This window comes from Ranitomeya imitator, chromosome 5 (genome assembly GCF_032444005.1).
Source record: "Ranitomeya imitator isolate aRanImi1 chromosome 5, aRanImi1.pri, whole genome shotgun sequence".
Lineage (NCBI taxonomy): Eukaryota > Metazoa > Chordata > Amphibia > Anura > Dendrobatidae > Ranitomeya > Ranitomeya imitator.
This window is the reverse complement of record NC_091286.1, coordinates 82,335,006-82,356,643: the sequence shown is the minus strand read 5'-3', so window position 1 is coordinate 82,356,643 and position 21,638 is coordinate 82,335,006. Positions and strand designations below refer to the sequence as shown.

General features: G+C 44.9%; 1 protein-coding gene across 1 annotated transcript in view; it reads left to right on the top strand.

The window, feature by feature from the left end:
- The window catches only part of ERLEC1 (endoplasmic reticulum lectin 1), a 49,150-nt gene that overhangs the window by 6,155 nt on the left and 21,357 nt on the right, over positions 1-21,638 (top strand). Inside the window, exons 2-4 of the mRNA XM_069768881.1 lie at positions 6,158-6,262; positions 15,040-15,120; positions 15,853-15,930. Of these exons, the coding sequence (XP_069624982.1) occupies positions 6,158-6,262; positions 15,040-15,120; positions 15,853-15,930 (264 nt within the window). The remainder of the gene's footprint in view (positions 1-6,157; positions 6,263-15,039; positions 15,121-15,852; positions 15,931-21,638) is intronic.

Here is a 21,638-nt window from a genome sequence, read left to right as displayed (position 1 = left end):
GGGTGAATACAACGCTGAAAGAAGTGACATGCTACAGTTTTCAAAAACGCAGAAGTTTTCCAATTCAGGCAGAATAAAAAGCGTGTGAATGAGGTTTCTGAAATCTCATAGCTTTTGCTGGTACTGTAACAATCATCTTTAATTTCCTTTTAAAAAAAAAACAAAAAAAAACGCAGCAAAAAAACACACCAGGTAAACAGATTTCTCATCGCTTCCAGGACCTTTTTATTCTTTCTTTCTTCAAAATCCGTTTTCTTACTTTGCAGCATTTTTTCCACATCTACAAAAACCTTTGCCCCATTTTGCCTATATCCTAATAACAGGTCTGGATCGCCCCGTTGGGCAATGCCGATTTTTAGATGTGACCCATGTATAAGTGATCATCTTCTATCTTCCCTATATTTTATAATGATTGCCTTTACATAGTGATGCCAAGCACTGATCTGCTGTGTCATGAGGGAGAGTGGGATCATAATCGTTATCCCCTCAATCAAGGACTGAGATCTGTCCATATATTATTCCCTTGTGTATCCCAGAGACATGTAGAAAAGATATCTGTAAAGAAATATTTTTTGAAGTGTGGCATCATCCAATATAAAATCCTATTCTTATTTTTTTATACCCACGTTAAAAGCAGCAAATTGGTATATCATTTCAATAAGTTATTTCTCCCTTTCCCTCCCCCACCAAAAATCTTTGGTTTCTTAACAAAATTTACAAACTTTCTGTTTTCACTAAACCAAAGAGGATCAAATGAAAGGGCTCAACACAAATAATGTAACAAGTGGTTTCTCCAAATTCAAAGCAGAATATCATTATTACTGACTTCTGCAGTCTCAGAATGATTCACCCCCTTCATGATGAGCAACTAAAGTACTTAGAGTGTTTGGCTGTTATGACCTGTTGCACACGTGATGCAGACACCAGTTTCTGGCAATGTTCCTGAATGATCTTAGCTCATTCCACATGGGGAATGGCCTTCAACTCACTAATATTCTTGGATTTCTGTGCTGCAACCGCCTTCTCCAAACCCCACCAAAGATTTTGTATGTGGTTCAAGTCAGGTGACTGTGAGGACGGTCGCTCCAGAGTCCTCCAGGACTATTTCTAAAATTTTTAATTTGAGGTATGGTAGGATCATTGTCTTGTTGGCAGCTCCTATAATGCCCAAGCTTCAGCTTCCTCACAGATGCCAGTGACAGATGTAGGAAATTAGTCCCTGAGCATCGTTGAGGCACCGCCGCGCTGCTCTGTAGGCATGGCTGAGGCACTGCCGCGCTGCTCTGTGGGCATGGCTGAGGCACCGCCACGCTGCTCTGTGGGCATGGCCGAGGCGCTGCTCTGTGGGCATGGCCGAGGCGCTGCTCTGTGGGCATGGCCGAGGCGCTGCTCTGTGGGCATGGCCGAGGCGCTGCTCTGTGGGCATGGCCGAGGCGCTGCTCTGTGGGCATGGCCGAGGCGCTGCTCTGTGGGCATGGCCGAGGCGCTGCTCTGTGGGCATGGCCGAGGCGCTGCTCTGTGGGCATGGCCGAGGCGCTGCTCTGTGGGCATGGCCGAGGCGCAGCTCTGTGGGCATGGCCGAGGCGCAGGCGTCACTGAGCCCATTTGACACAACATTTCTTGTGCTTTTGGGTCAGTAGAGGTGAATCTTACTGTGCAAATTGAAACCTAATTGTCTGCTCTCACCAATTCCTTGTGCAGTCACACAAGATTTTTTGACCACATGGCTGCTCAGGAATTTGGTGACAGCTACCGGTCTGCGATCTCCAGGCAGTGTAGGCACCGATTCTTTAACATTGAACTTGTGAACTATGCTTCCAATAGTATCTATAATGATCTCTTAAAGGGCTTGTTCAGTACTATAATATTGATAGCCTATCCTTCGGATAGGTCTTAAGGGGACTCTGTCACCTTAATTTGGAGGGAACAATTTTCAGCCATAGAGGCGGGGGTTTCGGATGTTTGATTCACCCTTTCCTTACCCACTGCCTGCAATATTGGATTGAAGTTCATTCTCTGTCCTCCGTAGTATATGCCTGCACAAGGCAATCTTGCAATCCAATATTGCAGCCAGCGGGTAAGGAAAGGGTGAATCAAACACCCGAAAACCCGGCCTCCATGACTGAAGATTGTTCCCTCCAAATTCAGGTGACAGAGTCCCTTTAAATACCAGATTGGTGAGGGTGCGACATCCGGCTTCGCCCATGCCCGACTTGATCAGTGGTTTCCAGTGCCATTGGTGTTCGGATGTGCTGAGTGCTGAATGAATATGGGGCTATTCCACTACTAAGCACATCTGGCCACTGCCGATACTAGGACCAGGTGATCGTCAGGTGTGCTGTCACACCCCCAGTGATTTGGTATTGATAAGTATAAGCTATCGCTATCAAATTTCTGAGCAATCCCTTTAACCTTTTACATGACAGCCAAAGAATGTTAATGACCTGGAGGCCATTGCCCATGAGGCTAGGCTCCTCAGGAATGCTGCCAGATGCTGGTTTCTTGCTATCCGTCAAATTTGCAACAGGTCACAACAGCCAGGCGTGCTCTACGGAGGACTAAAGCTGCGTGTTATGATGGGGATGAATAATTCTGAGACTGTAGCTGTCACTAAGAGAAACCACTTGTATCAGTTGTGTTTATCTATTAAATTTGTTCTCGTTTGACAGCATTACTGCAGTTTGCAATAAACCAATGTAAATGTTGCCAATAATCCTAATCTGCTCTGGGGAGTGAGTAATTTTGATTGCAACTGTTTATATTGTATTTCGTAGGAAATAAAAAAAAAAAACCCTGATTCTGCTGACACATTTTAGATCCATGTGATAGTTTTTGTGTAGTTTTTTTTTTTTTTACTCAATTCTTTACAAGTGGTGTCTGGGTATATAGAATATAGATTACAGGTCCCATTGTGTGGGCTTCTCAGATAGGAAAGACAGACGTAACAAGAGTGGTGGCCTAGTGTCTCTGACATTATGGATGATGTTCTGTACATTCAGTCCCAGGGGATGATGTCAAATGCATAAAAAAAAATCTGCAAAACTATTAGAGCTTCATAGTTGTCATCTCATCACCCACCGCAGATTTAGATAACATAAAATGCTGCATATTTCTGGTGCACATGTGACTGTATGAAATGGCCAAAGGTCCACGGTGTTCCAATAGCTATCCTGTATATGGTAATTATATAGAGCCGCCCTATAGCCCAGAAATACTCCATGCAAAATGTGGAGTAGCCAGCGTGGCCACCACTGGTAAATTGCAGCAGTAGTCATTACTAGAGCTGAGCGAATATGTTTTGAATTGGTCACCAAATCTGAATTTGCCATATTTGTACCCTATTCTTGCCAAATATGTTTGATGATCGGTTCCGAACATATTCTATCATGCACAAACAATATTTGCCGTTGATCATAATCGGAACCGAATTTTGAAAAATTTACTCAACTCCAGTCAATACCATAGGCTAAGGAGGATATGCAAAGAGAGGGACACAGGGTGGAGAGCTGGGCAAATATAAAAAATGGTACACTTTTGATACATGAATTTATTTGGAAAATTATTATATTTCCACTATCCATAATGTTATTGACTCTGACTTTAGGATCATTCACGTGTCACTTTTTCTCATACAAGTTCTGCCTATAATTTTCTCAGATAGCACTCTTACCTGTGATAGTATACCAGGCTGTGGTGCCTGGAAAATCCTGATGATATATAATAAAAATAATAAATTTTTATTTATATAGAGCCAACATCTTCCGCAGCATTTTACATTATAGAGGGGACTTGTACAGACAATAGACATTACAGCATAACAATAAACGCAGATACCAGGAGGAATGAGGGCCCTGCTCGCAAGCTTACAATCTATAGGAAAAAGGGAGACACGAGAGGTGGATGGTAACAATTGCTTTAGTTATTCGGACCAGCCATAGTGTAAGGCTCGGGTGTTCATGTAAAGCTGCATGAACCAGTTAACTGCCTAAGTATGTAGCAGAACAGACACAGAGGGCTAATAACTGCATAAAGTGTATGAGAACATGATGCGAGGAACCTGTTTATGGTTTAAGTTTTTTGAATGGGCCACACAGGGATAGTTAGGTTAAAGCATTGAGGCGGTAGGCCAATCTGAACAAATACATTTTTAAGGCACGCTTAAAATTGGGGATTAATCGTATTAACCTGGGTAGTGCATTCCAAAGAATCGGCGCAGCATGTGAAAAGTCTTGGAGATGGGAGTGGGAGGTTCTGATTATTGAGGATGCTAACCTCAGGTCATTAGCAGAACGGAGGGCACGGGTAGGGTGGTAGACTGAGACCAGAGAGGAGATGTAGGGTGGAGCTGAGCCATGGAGTGCTTTGTGGATGAGGGTAGTAGTTTTGTACTAGATTCTGGAGTGGATGGGTAGCCAGTGTAATGACTGGCACAAGGTAGAGGCATCGGTGTAACGGTTGGTGAGGAATATGATCCTGACTGCAGCATTCAGGACAGATTGGAGCAGGGAGAGTTTGGTAACAGGGAGGCCGATTAGTAGAGAGTTACAATAGTCCAGACGAGAATGAATAAGAGCAACAGTGAGAGTTGCAGAGTCGAACGTAAGAAAAGGGCGAATTCTAGAAATGTTTTTGAGATGCAGATAACAAGAGCGAGCCAGTGATCGGATGTGGGGGGTGAATGAAAGCTCGTATGTCCGATGTTGATCCGAGTGTAGGATCAAACTTGGCAAAGAAAGTCTGAGTCCATGAAAAAGTCAGATCGCACTCTGATCCCATCTGTTTTCCATGGACTGATGGAGAAATACTGAGGAAAAGGTCTCATTCACATGTCTGTTCTTCACCTACGTGTCCTTTAAGTGATATTCATGGATAGAACACAAATTTACTACAACCTATGGGGTTGACAAACGGGTTTTTTCGGGACTGTGCAATAATCATATACTTGTCATTTTTTTTTACTGACATCACAGTTGAAAAGTCTCATACAAGTCTATGGGTCTGTGAAAGACACGAATCCATGTGCTGTCTGTGATTGACACTGTAATGGAGAGGAGAAGCTTTGTGATTTATCCATTGGAAAAACTGACGAAACTCTGATCCAGGACACAATGACCTTTTTTTTTTTTTTTTTTTTTTTTTTTTTGCGTATGTGGAAATTCATTGACATCTGAATGTGGCAAAACACTGATGAAACTTGCGTGTGCATGAGCCCTTAGTGATGACCTTTAGTGGAGGAGACACTTTGTAACAGGACAGGTTAATTACTATGAGCGATGCAAATGGTCACCACTTATGATCTACTAGATAGTCCTAGGTCCACACCCTGTTGGAGGGGGACACGTCATTTCTCTAGCGGGTGTATGAATTGGGCGCATGCGGTGCTTTAAATATACAGCTCTTGCAAAATGTTCAGTTTGTCGGATTTTTCTCTTTATAGATATATTTTTGACTAAAATGTAAATTGTTCATTTATTCCATAAACTTCTGACATGTCTCTGAATTTCCAAGCAATACATTTTGTATATTTTTTCTGCTAAAGAAAAATGGTCAAAATAAAAAAAAAAAAAAAACCCCACTGCTTTCTGACCTCAAATAATGCAAAGAAAACAAGTTCATAATCATTTAGAAACAAGAATACTAATGTTTTAACTCAGTAAGAGTTCAGAAATCAATATTTTGTGGAATAACCATGATTTTTAGTCACAGCTTTCAAGCGTCTTGGCATGCTTTAACACCAGTCTTTAACACCGCTTCTGGCGCAAAAATGTGAGCAGTTCTTCTTTGTTTGATGGCTTGTGACTATCCATCATCCTCTTGATTACATTCCAGAGGTTTTCAATGGGGTTCAGGTCTGGAGATTGGGCTGCCCATGACAGGGTTTTGATGTGGTCGTCTCTTAATTTTTGCCAGAGCTGTATACGGTAATTAAAGCCTTGGTGATAATTTGGTGTAGTTTATTGGAGTAAGGGTCATTTTGCTTTGCAACACTGAGAATCCCTATCCTTCAGATATCAGGTGTAGGGATGTGAAATCCAGCATCTACCTTGGATGCGGGTCATTGACCGACGGCGGCTCGTCACTCGCTGTATAATACTAATGTCACAGCATTGATCTCGCCATCTTGTATGGGATGTAAATATAATTATTGTTCTTGCAGCCGACTACAGGGATACCGTACAAAGAAGACAATTACATTATTATGACTACGGCCGACAAAGAGATATACAAGTGTCTACTTCCAATTACTGCCGGGGATCACCAGGTATTACTTATTACTGGTTATCCTAATATGCTGTGCTTTTATTAATAAATTACATTTATCTCATCTATATGGACATATATCTTTAGCAATGAGCCACAGGCTGAACTGCTAAGTATAGAAAGATTTTCTCTGCCTAAAGATCTAAACTGTATTCTTCTTCTTTACAGGCATATTGTATTGGTACATAGAGATACCTCGCTATATACCAGTACATAGAGATACCTCGCTATATACCAGTACTAGGGTTGAGCGACTTTTACTTTTTTAAGGTCGAGTCGGGTTTTGCGAAACCCGACTTTCTCAGAAGTCGAGTCGAGTGAAATCAGCCGATTATCGCGAAAAGTCGGGGATCGACCGAAACACGAAACCTAATGCAAGTCAATGGAAAATTGTAATCAGTACTGCGAGATTTTCTCGCAGGCTTGCAAAACCGACATACGGACATACAATGGATCCATGTGCTCAAAAAATCATAAAAACATATGTACTGTGTGTGTGTATATGTATGTATGTATATGTGTATAAATAATATATATATATATATATATATATATATATATATATATATATATATATATATATTTTTTTTTTTTTTCAGCACGATATAGCAGAAAAGCCGGTAATTCAATTGCCGGCTTTTCATTTCTCCTTCCTAAACCCGACATGATATGAGACATGGTTTACATACAGTAAACCATGTCATATTCCCATTTTTTTTGCATATTGCACACTACTAATGTTAGTAGTGTGTATGTGCAAAATTTGGGCGCTGTAGCTATTAAATTTAAAGGTTAAATCGCGGAAAAAATTGGCGTGGGCTCCCGTGCAATTTTCTCCGCCAGAGTGGTAAAGCCAGTGACTGAGGGCAGATATTAATAGCCTAGAGAGGGTCCACGGTTATTGGCCCCCCCTGGCTAAAAACATCTGCCCCCAGCCACCCCAGAAAAGGCACATCCGGAAGATGCGCCTATTCTGGCACTTGGCCACTCTCTTCTCACTCCCGTGTAGGGGTGGGATATGGGGTAATGAAGGGTTAATGTCATCTTGCTATTGTATGACACCTATCCATTATTAATCCAATAGTATGAAATGGTTAAAAACACACACACACACACACACACACACACACACACACACACACACACACACACTATTGCAAAGTATTTTAATGAAATAAACACACAGGTTGTTGTAATATTTTATTCCATTCTCAATCCACCTGAAGACCCTCAACCTGTAACAAATTAAAAATAATAAGCCAACAATATCCCATACCTTCCGATGATCTGTCATGTCCCACGATGTAATATATATATATATATATATATATATATATATATATATATATATATATATATATATATATATATATATATATATTCGCTGAACGCGTCATAAGAAACCCGACTTTGGTGCGAAGATCGCCGACTTTGCCAAAAGTCGGCGACTTTTGAAATTGTCCGATCCGTTTCGCTCAACCCTAACCAGTACATTTCTATATAGCTGTATAAGTATGTAAAATAAGTCGTTTTTTTTTCTCTCCCTATAAAATTACTAAAAATCAATGAACAATTATAATAATCACATTTTTAAATACACTTTTGTGATGCATGTTTTTATAATCTGCAAATAACATGGACATATTTCATATCCCCGTCTTCGTAACCACTGATACACTACAGTGAACAGATAATATATGGTGATCCGTAAATGGCATTAATAAATGGTGTGATTGTTTATTTTCTTCTTCAATAAACACGTAAAAAGTTTATACAAATGTAACGCTTACAGATGTTGTTGGCAAAACAGCACTAAAAATTACAGATGGTCTTGTATAAAAAAAAAAAAAAAAGTTAGGACTCTTACAACTACAAAAGAATGAACAAGAAAAAAAAATCTTCTGGTCATCTAAACACGTGCATTACAAAAATGTCACTGTGTCTATGATGTGTATATACGTCTCTTAAATGCTTGTGTACATGTTTGTACTATGTATATGTAATGTCAGTATAATGTATTAATATGTGTATTTCTCCTACGCCTCATTGGTGGACACAGGACCATGGGTGTTATGCTGCTGCCACTAGGAGGACACTAAGTTAACACAGAATAACTCCACCCCTGCAGTATACACCCTCTCACTGGGCAATATTCAACCAGTTCTTGCTTAGTGTCTGTAGGAGGCACTTGGGTCTGTTTCAGACCCCAACGTTTTTATTTTCCTTTTTGATTTTCTGTAAATTTTTATTTTTTAATTAACGGAGTGAAGGGGGCGACGGATCCTTTCAAAGGTCCGCTCTCCCCCGAACCATCAACAGGCGAGCACGGCGAGTATACCTCCCCGTATCCTCTCCTGCGACAAATGGGGCGTGCCTAATCTACGCCAGGGCGACTGTTCCTATACGGTTCCAATCTCCCCCCTCTAAGATGGCGAGCACATAGAGTTCTGGCTCTTATGTGCCCCTCCTGGGCTCCACCACATTTCAAGGCCCTCACCTGATGGCGTCATGTTGTCCCCACGATAGCCGTAAGTCCCCTGTGGCAGGCACAGATGAAGATGAATGGAGGGTCCTCTCCACCCCCCTGCAAAGGGAGGAAGGATTGAGCGCATACCCTCGTAACGGAGGCTGCATTACTACTCGGTGGCGGTGAGTAGTCCCCTTCCTCTCGCTGCCTGCGTGGGAAGGTGCGGTTCTGGTCCCCGGGGAGAGCGGTCAGTCGACGCTGTGTCGCGGCCTGCCGGCCCGCTCCGGAAATTTAGTCCCCGGCTTTTCAGCCAGACTAGGACGCAAGGTTAATTCCCCGCCCACCGCCGGAGCCCCGCCCACTATCCAGGCACTTCTCGTTTGGAACGAGTAGCGCTCTACAAATCTCGGGGGCCATCTTGGGACTTCACTTCTGTGGGGAAAACCGGACGAATACCCTGACCTGACTGCTCCGATCTTCTCCTATTCTTCCCTGGGGACACAGGCACAGGACCGGGGACACAGGGTAAGCTGTACAGCAGAGCTTAACCCTTTCCCTGCCAGCGCATACCCTGCATATCTGGCCCTTGTCTCTAAAAGCACACTATGTCTCACCCTAAAGAGGCCAAAAAGGGTTAACAAAAAAGCACACTGTATTTTTTATATCATGTGCCACTTGTCATACTGCCTTGCCTCGAGCTCACAAATCTGGCCTGTGTGCAGTCGCCTCTCGCCGCCATCAACGCCGCCTCTGACCCTGCGGAGCCTAGTCCCCCTGAGTGGGCCGCTTCCCTGTCACGTTTTATGACTTCACTGGCCAAGGCAATAGATTCCCTCCGGGGTCCCTCTCTAAGTCAGAACACCTTGTTGTCTACCACAGAGGACTCTGGCGACAGTACGGATCCGTTCACCAGCAGGGGGTGCTCCCTGTCACTAAGGGCTCAGGGTGCCAAAAAACGGACCCATGTCGCGTCCCCTGTTCACGGCCATGCTTGTGCTTCAGCCTCCGCAAGTTCAATGTCTCGTTCCCCTCCTCCTGAGAACCACAATGCACATGACTCTGAATATGAGTCCGATGCATCTTTAGTTCAGGATTCCTCGACTTCTGAAGAGACGCTTGATTCTCTTATTGAGGCGGTCAACAAGACCCTTAAGGTGGACGAGGAATCAGTTTCCACTCAGGAACACGTGATGTCTTTCAAAAAGTCAAAACGTGTCCAAAGGGTATTTGTCACTCATCCTGAATTTAAGGGCATTGTCCAGAAACACAGGGACCGGCCCGATAAACGCTTCACGGGTCAAAAGCTGATTGAGTCCAAATACCCCTTCGCTCAGGAACTAAGGAAGGACTGGCTGCAGTCTCCTTCAATGGACCCTGCAGTAGCGCATCTCGCCTCCAAGACGCTCCTTTCCTTGTCTGACGGTTCTTCAGTCAAAAATCCCTCTGACCGCCAAATTGACTACCTGGCTCGATCTGTCTTTGAGGCAACAGGGGCGTCGCTCTTTCAATTTTTCGCTGCTACTTGGGTGGCTAAGGCTATGGTCGCTTGGGCTGAGGTTCTGACCACAACCATCCACGACAGTTATCTCCCCTCCCCCCCCCAGAGGTGATCAACCTGGCCAACCAGATCGCTCAAGCCGGGGACTTCTTAGTTAATGCCTCAATAGACACGGTTACTTGCGCTGCACAAGCAGCCGCAAATGCAGTCTCTATCAGAAGAGCCCTGTGGCTCAGAGATTGGAGCGCAGATTTGGCTTCCAAAAAAAAAAAAATCTTTGATATCTCTGCCATACCAAGCGGGTCGCTTATTTGGAGACCAAATTATCTCTGACGTCACTGGAGGAAAGAGTAAATTTCTTCCCCAACAAAAGCCTACCCGGCCGTTTCGGTATCAACAACCTCGATTTCGGACCTTTCGCATCCTCCAGATCAGGACGAGCTTTGCGTGGAGACAGAGGCTCCCAGGTCTCATACAGACCTAACCGGAGCTGGAAACCCAGACCGAGGTCATCTGTATCTAAGCGACCTAGATCCCTTAGACCTTCCACTCAATGTCTCGTTGCAACATCCGGGGGACATCGACCAAGTAGGCGGCCGTTTACTTTTGTTCCACCAAGCCTGACTCTCGGTCGTCTACGACGAGTGGGTCAGAGAACTGGTTTCCTCCAGATACAAAGTAGTTTTTTCCATTCCCCCCCACTCCCCCCCTCCACGGTTCTTTCAGTCATGTCCCCCCGAAACAAAGACAATTGCTTTTCTCCAGGCCATAAGAGCTCTACAAAGGGACGGAGTCATTCCGATTCCCCTAGACCAAGGGGTTTTACCCGAACCTATTCGGGTCCCAAAGAAGGACGGATCACTACGACAGATACTGGACCCAAAGCTTCTGAACCGCTTCGTGAAAATTTGCCGCTTCAGAATGGAATCCCTCCGCTCTGTCATCGCATCCATGGAAAAAGCATCCATAGACATCAAGAATGCTTACCTCCACATCCCAATTTTCCCCACTCATCAACAGTTCCTTTGCTTCGCCTTTCGCGATGAACACTTCCAGTTTGTGGCCTTACCTTTTGGCCTTGCCACCGCTCCCAGAGTTTCCACCAAAGTCATGGCAGCCGTCATGGCTATCCTTCATGCTCGGCGAGTGGTGGTACTTCTGTACCTGGACGACTTGCTGATAAAAGGCCCGTCATCCAGCCTGCGAGGAGTCCATCGACATCACGGTGGATACTCTTTCTCGCCTGGGTTGGAAGATAAACTTCAAAAAATCTTCCCCGGTTCCAGCTCAGCGGATTTCCTTCTGGGGAATGACCCTGGACACTTTCTGCGGCTTGGTCATTCTCCCTCCAGGAAAGGCCTCGGCCTTGCAGCAGGGAGCACGGCGTCTCTCCCGACCAGTCTCTCACTCCATTCGGTTCAGCATGCGCATTCTCTGCAAAATGGAAGCGGTTACGTTCGCGCAGTTCCATCTCCGTCCCTTACAACATACGCTGCTATTGACTTGGAACGGGAACCCGTATTTTCTTGACCGTCGCTACCGTCTGTCTTGGCAGGTCAGGCAGACCCTCAGGTGGTGGACGCTGAAATCCTATCTTTCTCCCAGTGTGCTGGCTGGTGGTGACCACCGATGCCAGCCTTTTGGGCTGGGGTACAGTCTTCAGCCACCACACAGCTCAGGGGCGGTGGTCCACTCTAGAGTCGCGCCTCCCCATCAATATCCTGGAAATACGAGCGATCAGACTAGTTTTGCTCAGTTTTCACCATCTCCTCGCAGGTCGACCCATCAGGATCCAGTCCGACAACGCCACAGCGGTGGCGTACATCAACAGCCAAGGGGAAACCCGCAGCAAGATGACCATGCTCGAATTCACCCACATCTTCCGCTGGGCCGAGCGCAACCATTCGCCGATCTCGGCGATCCACATACCAGGTGTGGAGAATTGGGTGGTGGACGTCCTCAGATTTGCCATCGCTGGGGGAACCTGGATGTGGACCTCATGGCCTCAAAGCTCAACAACAAGGTCCCCCAGTTCATTACCCGATCACTCGATCCACGTGCCATCGGAGCAGATGCCTTGGTTCTACCGTGGCATCATTTCCGCCTTCCGTACATTTTTCTTCCTCTCCCCCTGTTACCGAGGGTCATCAAGAAGATCAGGACAGAGGGGGTACCAGTACTCTTAATTGCGCCAGACTGGCCATGCCGGGCATGGTATGCTGTACTTGTTCAGCTGGTCGCCGACGTTCCCTGGCGGCTTCCAGATCGCACGGATCTTCTCTCACAGGGCCCGATTTACCACCAGAACTCCGGGGCCCTGTCTTTGATGGCGTGGCTGTTGAATCCTGGATTCTAGCCCAAGCTGGATTCTCCCCTGAGGTGTCCTCCACCATGATTAGTGCTAGAAAGCCCGTGTCCATGCGCATTTATCACCGTACCTGGCGAGTGGTGCAACGCCCGTGGACGATCCCCTCTGGTATTTTCCATCCCTTCCATATTGGAATTTCTCCAATCGGGACTAGAATCTGGTCGCGCACTAAGCTCCCTCACGGGACAGGTGTCAGCACTGTCAGTCCTTTTTCAACTAAAAATTGCCTCCAGATTACCGGTTAAGACGTTCATTCAGGGAGTTTCTCGTGTGGTGCCTTCCTATAAAATGCCTTTGGATCCATGGGATCTTAATTTGGTCTTTGGAGCTCTTCAGGGGGCCCCTTTCGAGCCACTGCAGGACGTCTCTCTAACCTTCCTTTCCTGGAAGGTAGTTTTTCTAGTGGCTATTACGTCGATCGGGCGTGTCTCGGAATTGGCGGCTCTCTCCTGCCAATACCCGTTCCTGATTTTTCACCCGGATAAGGCACTCTTGAGGACTTCTCCCGCTTTTCTACCCAAGGTCGTTTCCTCCTTTCACCTCAATGAAGAGACTATTCTGCCTTCGTTCTGTCCGGCACCAGTCCATCGCTTTGAGACAGCTCTGCACACTCTTGAGGTGGTTAGGGCTTTTCGACGGTACATCTCACGGACAGCCCCCTTCCGCAAGTCAGATGTTCTGTTTGTGCTTCCTGGGGGACAATGGAACGGCTTACCCGCTTCCAAGGCCACTCTAGCCAAGTGGATCCGATCGGCTATTCAGGAATCCTATCATGTCAAGGGTGCTCCTATCCCAGCAGGGATGAAGGCCCACTCTACTCGGTCAGTGAGCACCTCTTGGGCCATTTGGCACCAGGCGTCAGTACAACAGGTCTGCAAAGCTGCGACCTGGTCCAGCTTCCATGCTTTTACAAAACATTATCACATTCATTCTTTTTCCTTGGCAGGCGCAGTCGGCAGTAGTACCTTAGCTATAAATCTATGGTACATGGTGTAATAACAGCTATGTTGTTCCCCACCCAGGGTCTGCTTTAGGACATCCCATGGTCCTGTGTCCCCCAAATAGGCATAGGAGAAATAGGGATTTTTGTGTACTCACCGTAAAATCCTTTTCTCCAAGCCAATCATTGGGGGACACAGCACCCACCCTGTTAGCTTTTTGGCTTGTTGTTACTACTTTGGTTTTGACATAGTTTTATTGTCTTTTGTTTAATACTCCTACTGCTTTTCTACCGAACTGGTTGAATATTGCCCAGTGAGAGGGTGTATACTGCAGTGGAGGAGTTACTCTTTCTGTGTTAACTTGGTGTCCTCCTAGTAGCAGCAGCCTAACACCCATGTTCCTGTGTCCCCCAATGATTGGCTCGGAGAAAAGGATTTTACGGTGAGTACGCAAAAATCCCTATTTTACATATGAGTGTCTAATGTGACTGTGCATGGCAGAGGAGGCCTCGGGGCTTTTCACGGTCAGTGTCCTCCCCTGAGGGACATGAGACATCTTAGAAATTAATTGAAGTTGTCTAGGATACTTAAGCGACGTCTACATTTTGACATTTACAGTGGGATCTTATGTATGACATATTTGACAGTTCTCATTGACTGACTGACCTGTTATCATTATGGAATCTGCACTGTATCTGCGGATGGAATCCGTCATTAAATATTAAACTTCGGTTTAATGCATAGACAGCAGTGCCGCCTCTAAGGCTGTATGCATGTCACATACAGTCCTTTTGTTGGCAATCTACATCTCGAAGAAAAAGTGATCTTCTCATATAATGTGACAAAGTATAATGTAGGGTTTTTTTTGGAAGTGGAAATAAATGAGTTGTCCATGTCTGGGGACATTTTGTAATTTTTTTTTTTTTTTTCTTCAATGCATATATTTGGGACTAAAAAACACTTTTTTGCAATTTGGTTTCTTTAACAATTTATACCGTTTGACTTTTATAGGATCCTTTGTGGTCTATGATCATAAGTCATGTGAGAGGAACTTGGTAAAACAAAAAGATAACAGATAAGAGTTACAAACTTTCTCTTGTCATTACGAGCTCATTGATGGATATATTTTGTGTAAAAGTAAATAAATTGACCACAAAAATGGACAACCTCCTTACTAGTCAGTGGAGATGCTGCTAGAACATGACACGTCCTTATGCCTTAACAGGGCTCTTACAAAGAGGTTGTGCCTAGCAGGAAACCCTTTAAGGCTTAATTTGAGGCAGCTATGTGCCTCATTTCTTTCTGCAGAGGATCTGCTGTCAGAAGTGATCAATATGCCGATGATATTGTTCTATGTTTTAGTTTTGATTTGTCTAAAGGGCTTAATGACCTCTATATACAACAAATCAAATATGGTAGGAAATCTTCTGACTTGACTTCTACAGAAACAATACCATGATCTTTATTTCCAGAAGTATTAAACAATAGTCATTGTTATTTTCAGGAAGAAGAAGGAGAATATAAGGGACCGTCTCCTGGAGAACTTTTAGATCCTCTCTTCAAGCAAACCAGCTGTTCATACAGGGTAACTTGCATTTACTGTTTAAAGGGGCTTTACCAACAGAGATATTTATTACTTAACCAACGGATAGGTGATAAATGTCTGATCTCTGGGCACTATGGTGGTCCATTCATTGTCTGTGAGACAGCCAGAGATGGTGGATCGCTATGACAGTCACGAGAGAGCAGGTTTCCTCTAATGGTAATTTTGACTTGGGCCGCCAATTGCACATCATTGTGGCAGTTGATCTGTGTGCATAGAGTAACATGTTATTGGCACCATATCCTGATTACCCGAGGCGATGTATGATGCTTGCAGGTCAATTTAAAACTAATTGCACCCGAGGAACGAGAGCTTTGCTCGTCCTGTTTAGATGGACCGACAGTCAGGATCACGCGTTCTTACGAAATTTCGTTCCTCGATTATTAGCCTGCCTACATGGGTCTCTAGTGGAAACCTCTGCTATGTGAGTAAACGGTATCTGGATAGAACTTGATCAAAACACATTACAGATAAGAAAATGATTGTACTTCTCTTATACTCCACTTTATTTCAGGTTACTTGAGTATGTAAACTGTAATAAACTTACGGATTACTGAACAATGTATATTAGAAATTATTCTTCCCTTTTTAGTTAAAACTGTAAGTTCCTTATCTGGAACTGTAGAATTTTTTTTAAAGGGTTTTACAATAAGACAAGTAGTTTAATAAGAGAAACTTACTCAACTCATTGTTCCTCTACAAATTATGTTTTAGATTGAGTCGTACTGGACATACGAGGTCTGCCATGGAAAACACATTCGGCAGTACCATGAGGAGAAAGAAGCAGGGCAGGTATGTACATTGTGGATGGATGCAGGACTGGTATACGTTTTAGTTATGGTATGTATATTAGGGTTATGTGTTATCTGCCTTCATGGAACATGGTAGTTTTCGATGATGCACCTCACCCCATATTATGGTCATATCTCAGTCTTTACTAATAACATGTAATGTTTAGGAACATGTAAAAGATTTGAAATAAAAAAAACTTTATTGATAAAGTATAACCCATGATCCAGTGGGAGTCCTAAAATAGGCCACATGCCATAGTGTTGGTATCTGTCCAGGTCACACAGTGATAATCCAGGCACCCAGCTTCTAGTGAGAGCACTCTGATAACTACCGTAAGTGTAGCGATCCCTACTCCTGTGTATCCACAGGGCAAGATTTAGTCATCTGGAACAAAGCTGGTTCCAATTGGGTTACGGCAAGCAGGAAGAATGTATGCAGTACCTGTTTATTCAATGGAGTTCTTTGTTCTTATTGGAATGCGCACATTGTAGATTCAGACTGAAGACCGCAAATCCACGAAGGAACACGCATAGAAACAAGGAGTAAAGAAACACGTGTGAAATAAACCAGAATGTTTTGAATCTGAGGAGTCCTCAAAGTTGCCCCCATTTTTCTCAGACCGCCTAATGCCCTCTTGGCATTCTTTCAAGCGGCTTCATCACGTCATCACCTCGCATGTCTTCCAACAGCCTTGAATGCGTTCCCACAAGTGCTGAGCACGCTTGGCTGCTTTGTCTTCATTTCACTGTTGAACTTATCCCAATTCATCTCAGTTGGGTTGAGGGCTGTGGATTGAGGAAGCCATATCATCTGACACAGCATTCCATCCCACTCAGTCATATAGCCCCCTCATAGCCAGGTGTTTTGTTTTGGGCCATTGTCCTGTTAGAACACAAATGATGGTCCCACCAAGTGCAAGTCAGATGGGAGTAATGTATAGTAGCTGTATACTGTAGTAGCCATGCTGGTAAAGTGAGTCTTGAATTTGGAATAAATCACTGACCATGTCACCAGCAAAGCACACCATCATCACTTTTCCCCTCCATGCTTCATGGTGGGCACCACACGTGTAGAAACCATTTACTCAGCTTTTTTGTATCTTGCAGATATGGTGGTTGGTACCAAAAATCTCTAAATTTTCACTCCTGAAACCACAGTTGAGATTTCAGCTAATCTAATGTCCAGTTTGTGGTCCTCAATAGTGGCTTTTTTTGCAGCAGTTTGTCCGTAAAGGCCTGTTTGTCACAGTCTACTCTTTAAAATTGATGTTGAGATGTCTGCTCCTTTTTTCATAGTTTCATAGATTTTAAGGTTGAAAGTAGACATAAGTACATAGAGTTCAGTTTATAGCCTAACGTGGTTATCCAAGTGCGGTCTGATTTCTTCATCGCTTCTTTGGTGGACACATGTAACCGTGGGTGTATGCTGCTGTCACTAGGAGGCTGACACTAGGCAAAATAGTTGACTCCTCTCGAGCAGTGTACACCCACCGACAGACACAAAGCTTGGCAGTTTTAACTTGGTGTCAGTAGACCTGGATCTGATTCCAGATCCATCATTTTTCCTCAGGTCACCTTGTTGTGTTTTTATTAATTCTTTCCCTTTGTTTTTCAGATTCTTCTCTTCAGGGTAAAAGGTGTAATTCCTTACCGTGTTTTCTCAAAAATAAGCGACACCAATAGCAGTGTGGTGCTGTACCCTCTCTGGTCTGCGGGGCAGGATTTTACTCCTTGACACTTCAAGCATGTCTCAAGGCTATTTGTGGCTGCAGGTCTTTGCCTGTTCCCAGGCCCTCTTCTAGGAGTGGCCCGGAAGGAAGACAGTTGTCTCTTAAGTGACCCTCCCCCCTCATGGTCGTCAAAGTCTTCCCCCAGATCACTCCGTTTCATTCAAACATGCAAAACACCCTCCCCTGGTGCTTGCAAACTACAAGGAATTTGAGGGAATCTTTACCAAACAGTGGGAGCACCCAGAAAAGCACTTCTCAGATAGAAGGCAGTTATATATGTTTTATCTTTTTGCTTCTGATCTCCTCGGCAAATAGTCAAAATCCTCTGCCGTGGACCCGCCAGTCTCACATCTGTTCCTGACGGTTAATCCCTAAAACACTCCATTGACAGACAGATCAAGGCTCTGACCAAGTCCGCCTTTGAGACCTCTGTCCCGCTTTTGCTTCCACATGGGCAGGAAGTCTGTTTCTGTCTGGGCAAGGCTCCTTCAGCAGTGCATCTTATCAGTGGCCTCTCCGACTGAACTGGCTGTTCCTGCGGACCAGATTGCCCACACAGGTAAATATTTGCTCACTGCGTCTCTTGACGCTGCCAGATGTTCTGCCTGTGTTTTTAGCAATATTGTAACCATACGCAGAATTCTCTGCCGCAAGGTCTGGAATGCAGACCCAGTATCCGAAAAGTTGCTTGCCAATCTCCCCATCCCAGAATTATGCCTTATTGGGTCCAAACTGGATCAGCTCATCTCGGATGCCACTGGCGCTAAGACCACCTCTCTTCCCCAGCATAAGGCTAAATGTCTATTCACCAGTAGACGTTTGCTTCAATTTCGCCCCTTTCATCATTTCTCCTCCTCTTGTTACCTCTGCTCAGTGAGACTAGTCTCATGATTAAGGCTGTCAGTTTTTCTATTCAGGTGTCGGGTGATGTCAAGTTTTTATGTCCTCGTATAGTTTCAATAAAGTTTTTTCATTTTTATATCGGCTTCACTGGTTTCATTGCTGGAGGATCCCCTTCCTTTTTTTTTTTCTTTTCACATGGCTGACGTCTGAGACTGAGACAACTCCTTGCGAGTTGACTGCTGAACAAGGTGCTTCTACTATGGTTGAGCTGACAATCTCCTTCCCCTTTCCCTTTGTTCCTCTTTTGCTTTGACTACCAATTCATAGCCCTCCCCTTCAATCTGGCCTCTGCCCCCAAAGTGTTCACAAAGATTATGGCGGCTGTCATGGCCATTCTTCTTCCAAGGGGATAATAATTGTCCCCTACCTGGACAACCTCCTGGTCAAGGGACCGTCCTTCCGAGACTGTTCCAAAAGTCTCCAGGTCACCCTGGACACTCTTGCCTGTCTAGACTGGGTAGTCAACACGGAGAAATCTTCTCTGATCCCGGGTCAGCACCTAGTTTTCCTAGGCATGCTGTTCAATACTGCTCGTTCAAGTCCTTCTTGCAGAGGAAAAGATCTCGGCACTTTGCCAGGGGATTCGTTTGAGTCACCCACACACACACTGTCTTCGACTCTGCATGAGAGTTCTAGGTAAGATGATTGCCGTGATGGAAGCCTTATCTTTCACACAGTTCCATACTCTCCCCTCCCAACTGGCCCTCCTGTCATCCTGGGACAAAAGGATCTAGTCTTTGAATCGTCCCATACTTCTGCCTCTCCATGTGAGGCAGTCTGTCACCCCTCTATTTGGTGCGAGAGATCATTCCTCTCCACTAGCAAGTTACAGTATCATGATGGATGCCAGTCTCCACTAATGGTGATCGTTCTTCCTTCGTCAGACAGTCCAGGGCCGCTGGAACTCTCAGGAAACCTCTCTTCCCATCAACCTTCTGGAAATTGGATCCACCTGCCTCTCTCTCTTCTCCACTGGCAGGACCTTCTAGCGGGCCCACCAATTTGTGTTCATTCCGACAATGACACGGCCGTGGTATACATAAACCACCAGGGCGGGACACGCAGCGAGTCAATCATGTTAAAGGCCTTGCAGATCCTGGCTTGGGTCAAGCCGCACGTTCCAGCAATATCAGCAGTGCACATTCCAGGAGTGGACAATTGGGCGACCGACTTCCTAAGCCATCATGGCCTCTCCTTGGGCAGGTGATCCTTCAACCCTTTTATGTTCAAACAGATCTGTCAAAGATGGGACACTCCCGATGTCAATCTGATGGCATCTCGGATGAATCACAAGGTTCCTCATTTCGTGGCCAGGTCTTACAACCCCTGGCAGTCCTGGTCTTTCCTTGGTCGCAGTTTCAACTTCAGTACCTATGAAGAATATTGGACATATAATTCCATGTCAATCATTTGTATCCTATTTGGCATGGGATTACAAAAACCCATTCAGTGTGCAGTTGTCACAGAACACCAAGCTGGGGAGGTCGAGAGTCAAAGTGCTGTGAGTGACAAAACTTGCGGTGAGTGACAGAACAGCTCAGAGCAGAACAACATGCTTGCTGCCATGTGGAGACCATGCAGTGAAAATTGCTTTAAGGCAGATATGATTAAATAGCTTTTAGGGTCTCAATCTGTTCTAGAACCTAGGGTTATGGAGATACATAGAACAACTACTAGAAGCCAAGTAGTAAAGCTGCATATGGTCTTACCTAGAGTAGAGCAAATTTGTTCGGAATCGGTCGCCGAATCTGAATTTGCCATATTCGTGCCATATTGGTACTCTGTGTCCCGAATGTATGTTTGATGTTCGGTTCCGAACATATTTGATAGTTTCTACTCCCATTGATTCTAATGACGCTTGCTTGTGTTCAACAATATTACAAAATCAATATTCGCCCCCGATTTGTATTCGGAACCAAGACCGAACAAATTTGCTCAACTCTAGTCTTAACGTGTAGCAGGAGCCTGGCTGGATCCAGTGGGACCATAATCGCCACCCTTGGACCGTCCAGAAAGAAGTAATGATCTTTCATAGTTTTTGGAGTTTTGCAGGTGCAGAGGTAAGGGAATAGGATTTAGGTTCAGCCCTGAGAGCAGGAGGAGGGGAGTGATACACAGCAGTTAAATGCTCATGTAGAGCTTGGCCTAGTGCTTTTTCTCTGGGGAGGTCACGACAACATATTGTGTGAGAAGTCCAGGAACAGACGAGGCCACAAGCCTCCCCTGTGATAGCCCCTCCCCTGCAAGTCAGGCCTTTCATCTATTGGTAACTGACCCATATATTCTGCTTATATCTTTTGTCCTACTACTATTGTGTTTACATATATGACTATTATATATGTTTAACCATTGTGTATATAGTGTATTGTCTAGTATGTCCTTAAGGCGATTAAAGGGAACCTGTCACCCCCCCCCCTCAGGCATTTGTAACTAAAAGAGCCACCTTGTGCAGCACAAATGCTGCATTCTGACAAGGTGGCTCTTAGAGTTATGATGGCTGCACACGCTGAAATAAACGTTTATAAAATGTGCTCCCTCATACCCTGAAATGTTCCCGGAGGCGAGTCTTTCCCTCCTAATCAGACGCAGCACAGCCGTCACTCCGGATCTGTGCGCGCCGGGTGCCACCTCCTCTTGCTGCATTATCGTCCCCTATTATTGTACCTTAGTACGCTCAAGAGTCCGGTATCTGCACTCTCAATCCTGTTTCAAGGAAATTTGGCCTCTCATCCCCAGGTCAAGACCTTCAGTCAGGGTGTCGATCACCTAGTGCCACCATATCGTCCCCCAGTGGATCCATGGGACCTTAACCTTGAATTGAGCGTTCTTCAGGGTCTCCCTTCGAACCCATTCAAGACATCACGTCTTTCCTCGAAGGTGGCCTTTTTGGTTGCGATCACTCCCATCAGACGGGTCACAGAATTGGCAGCTCTTGCCACTTTGCTTTCCACGTTTTACACCAGGACAATGTGGTTTTATGAACAGTGCCTTAATTCTTTCCTAAGGGAGTCTTCCCGTTCCACATCAACAAGGATATTGTCCTTCCTTCTTCCCGTCTCCTGTCCATCCCTTGGAA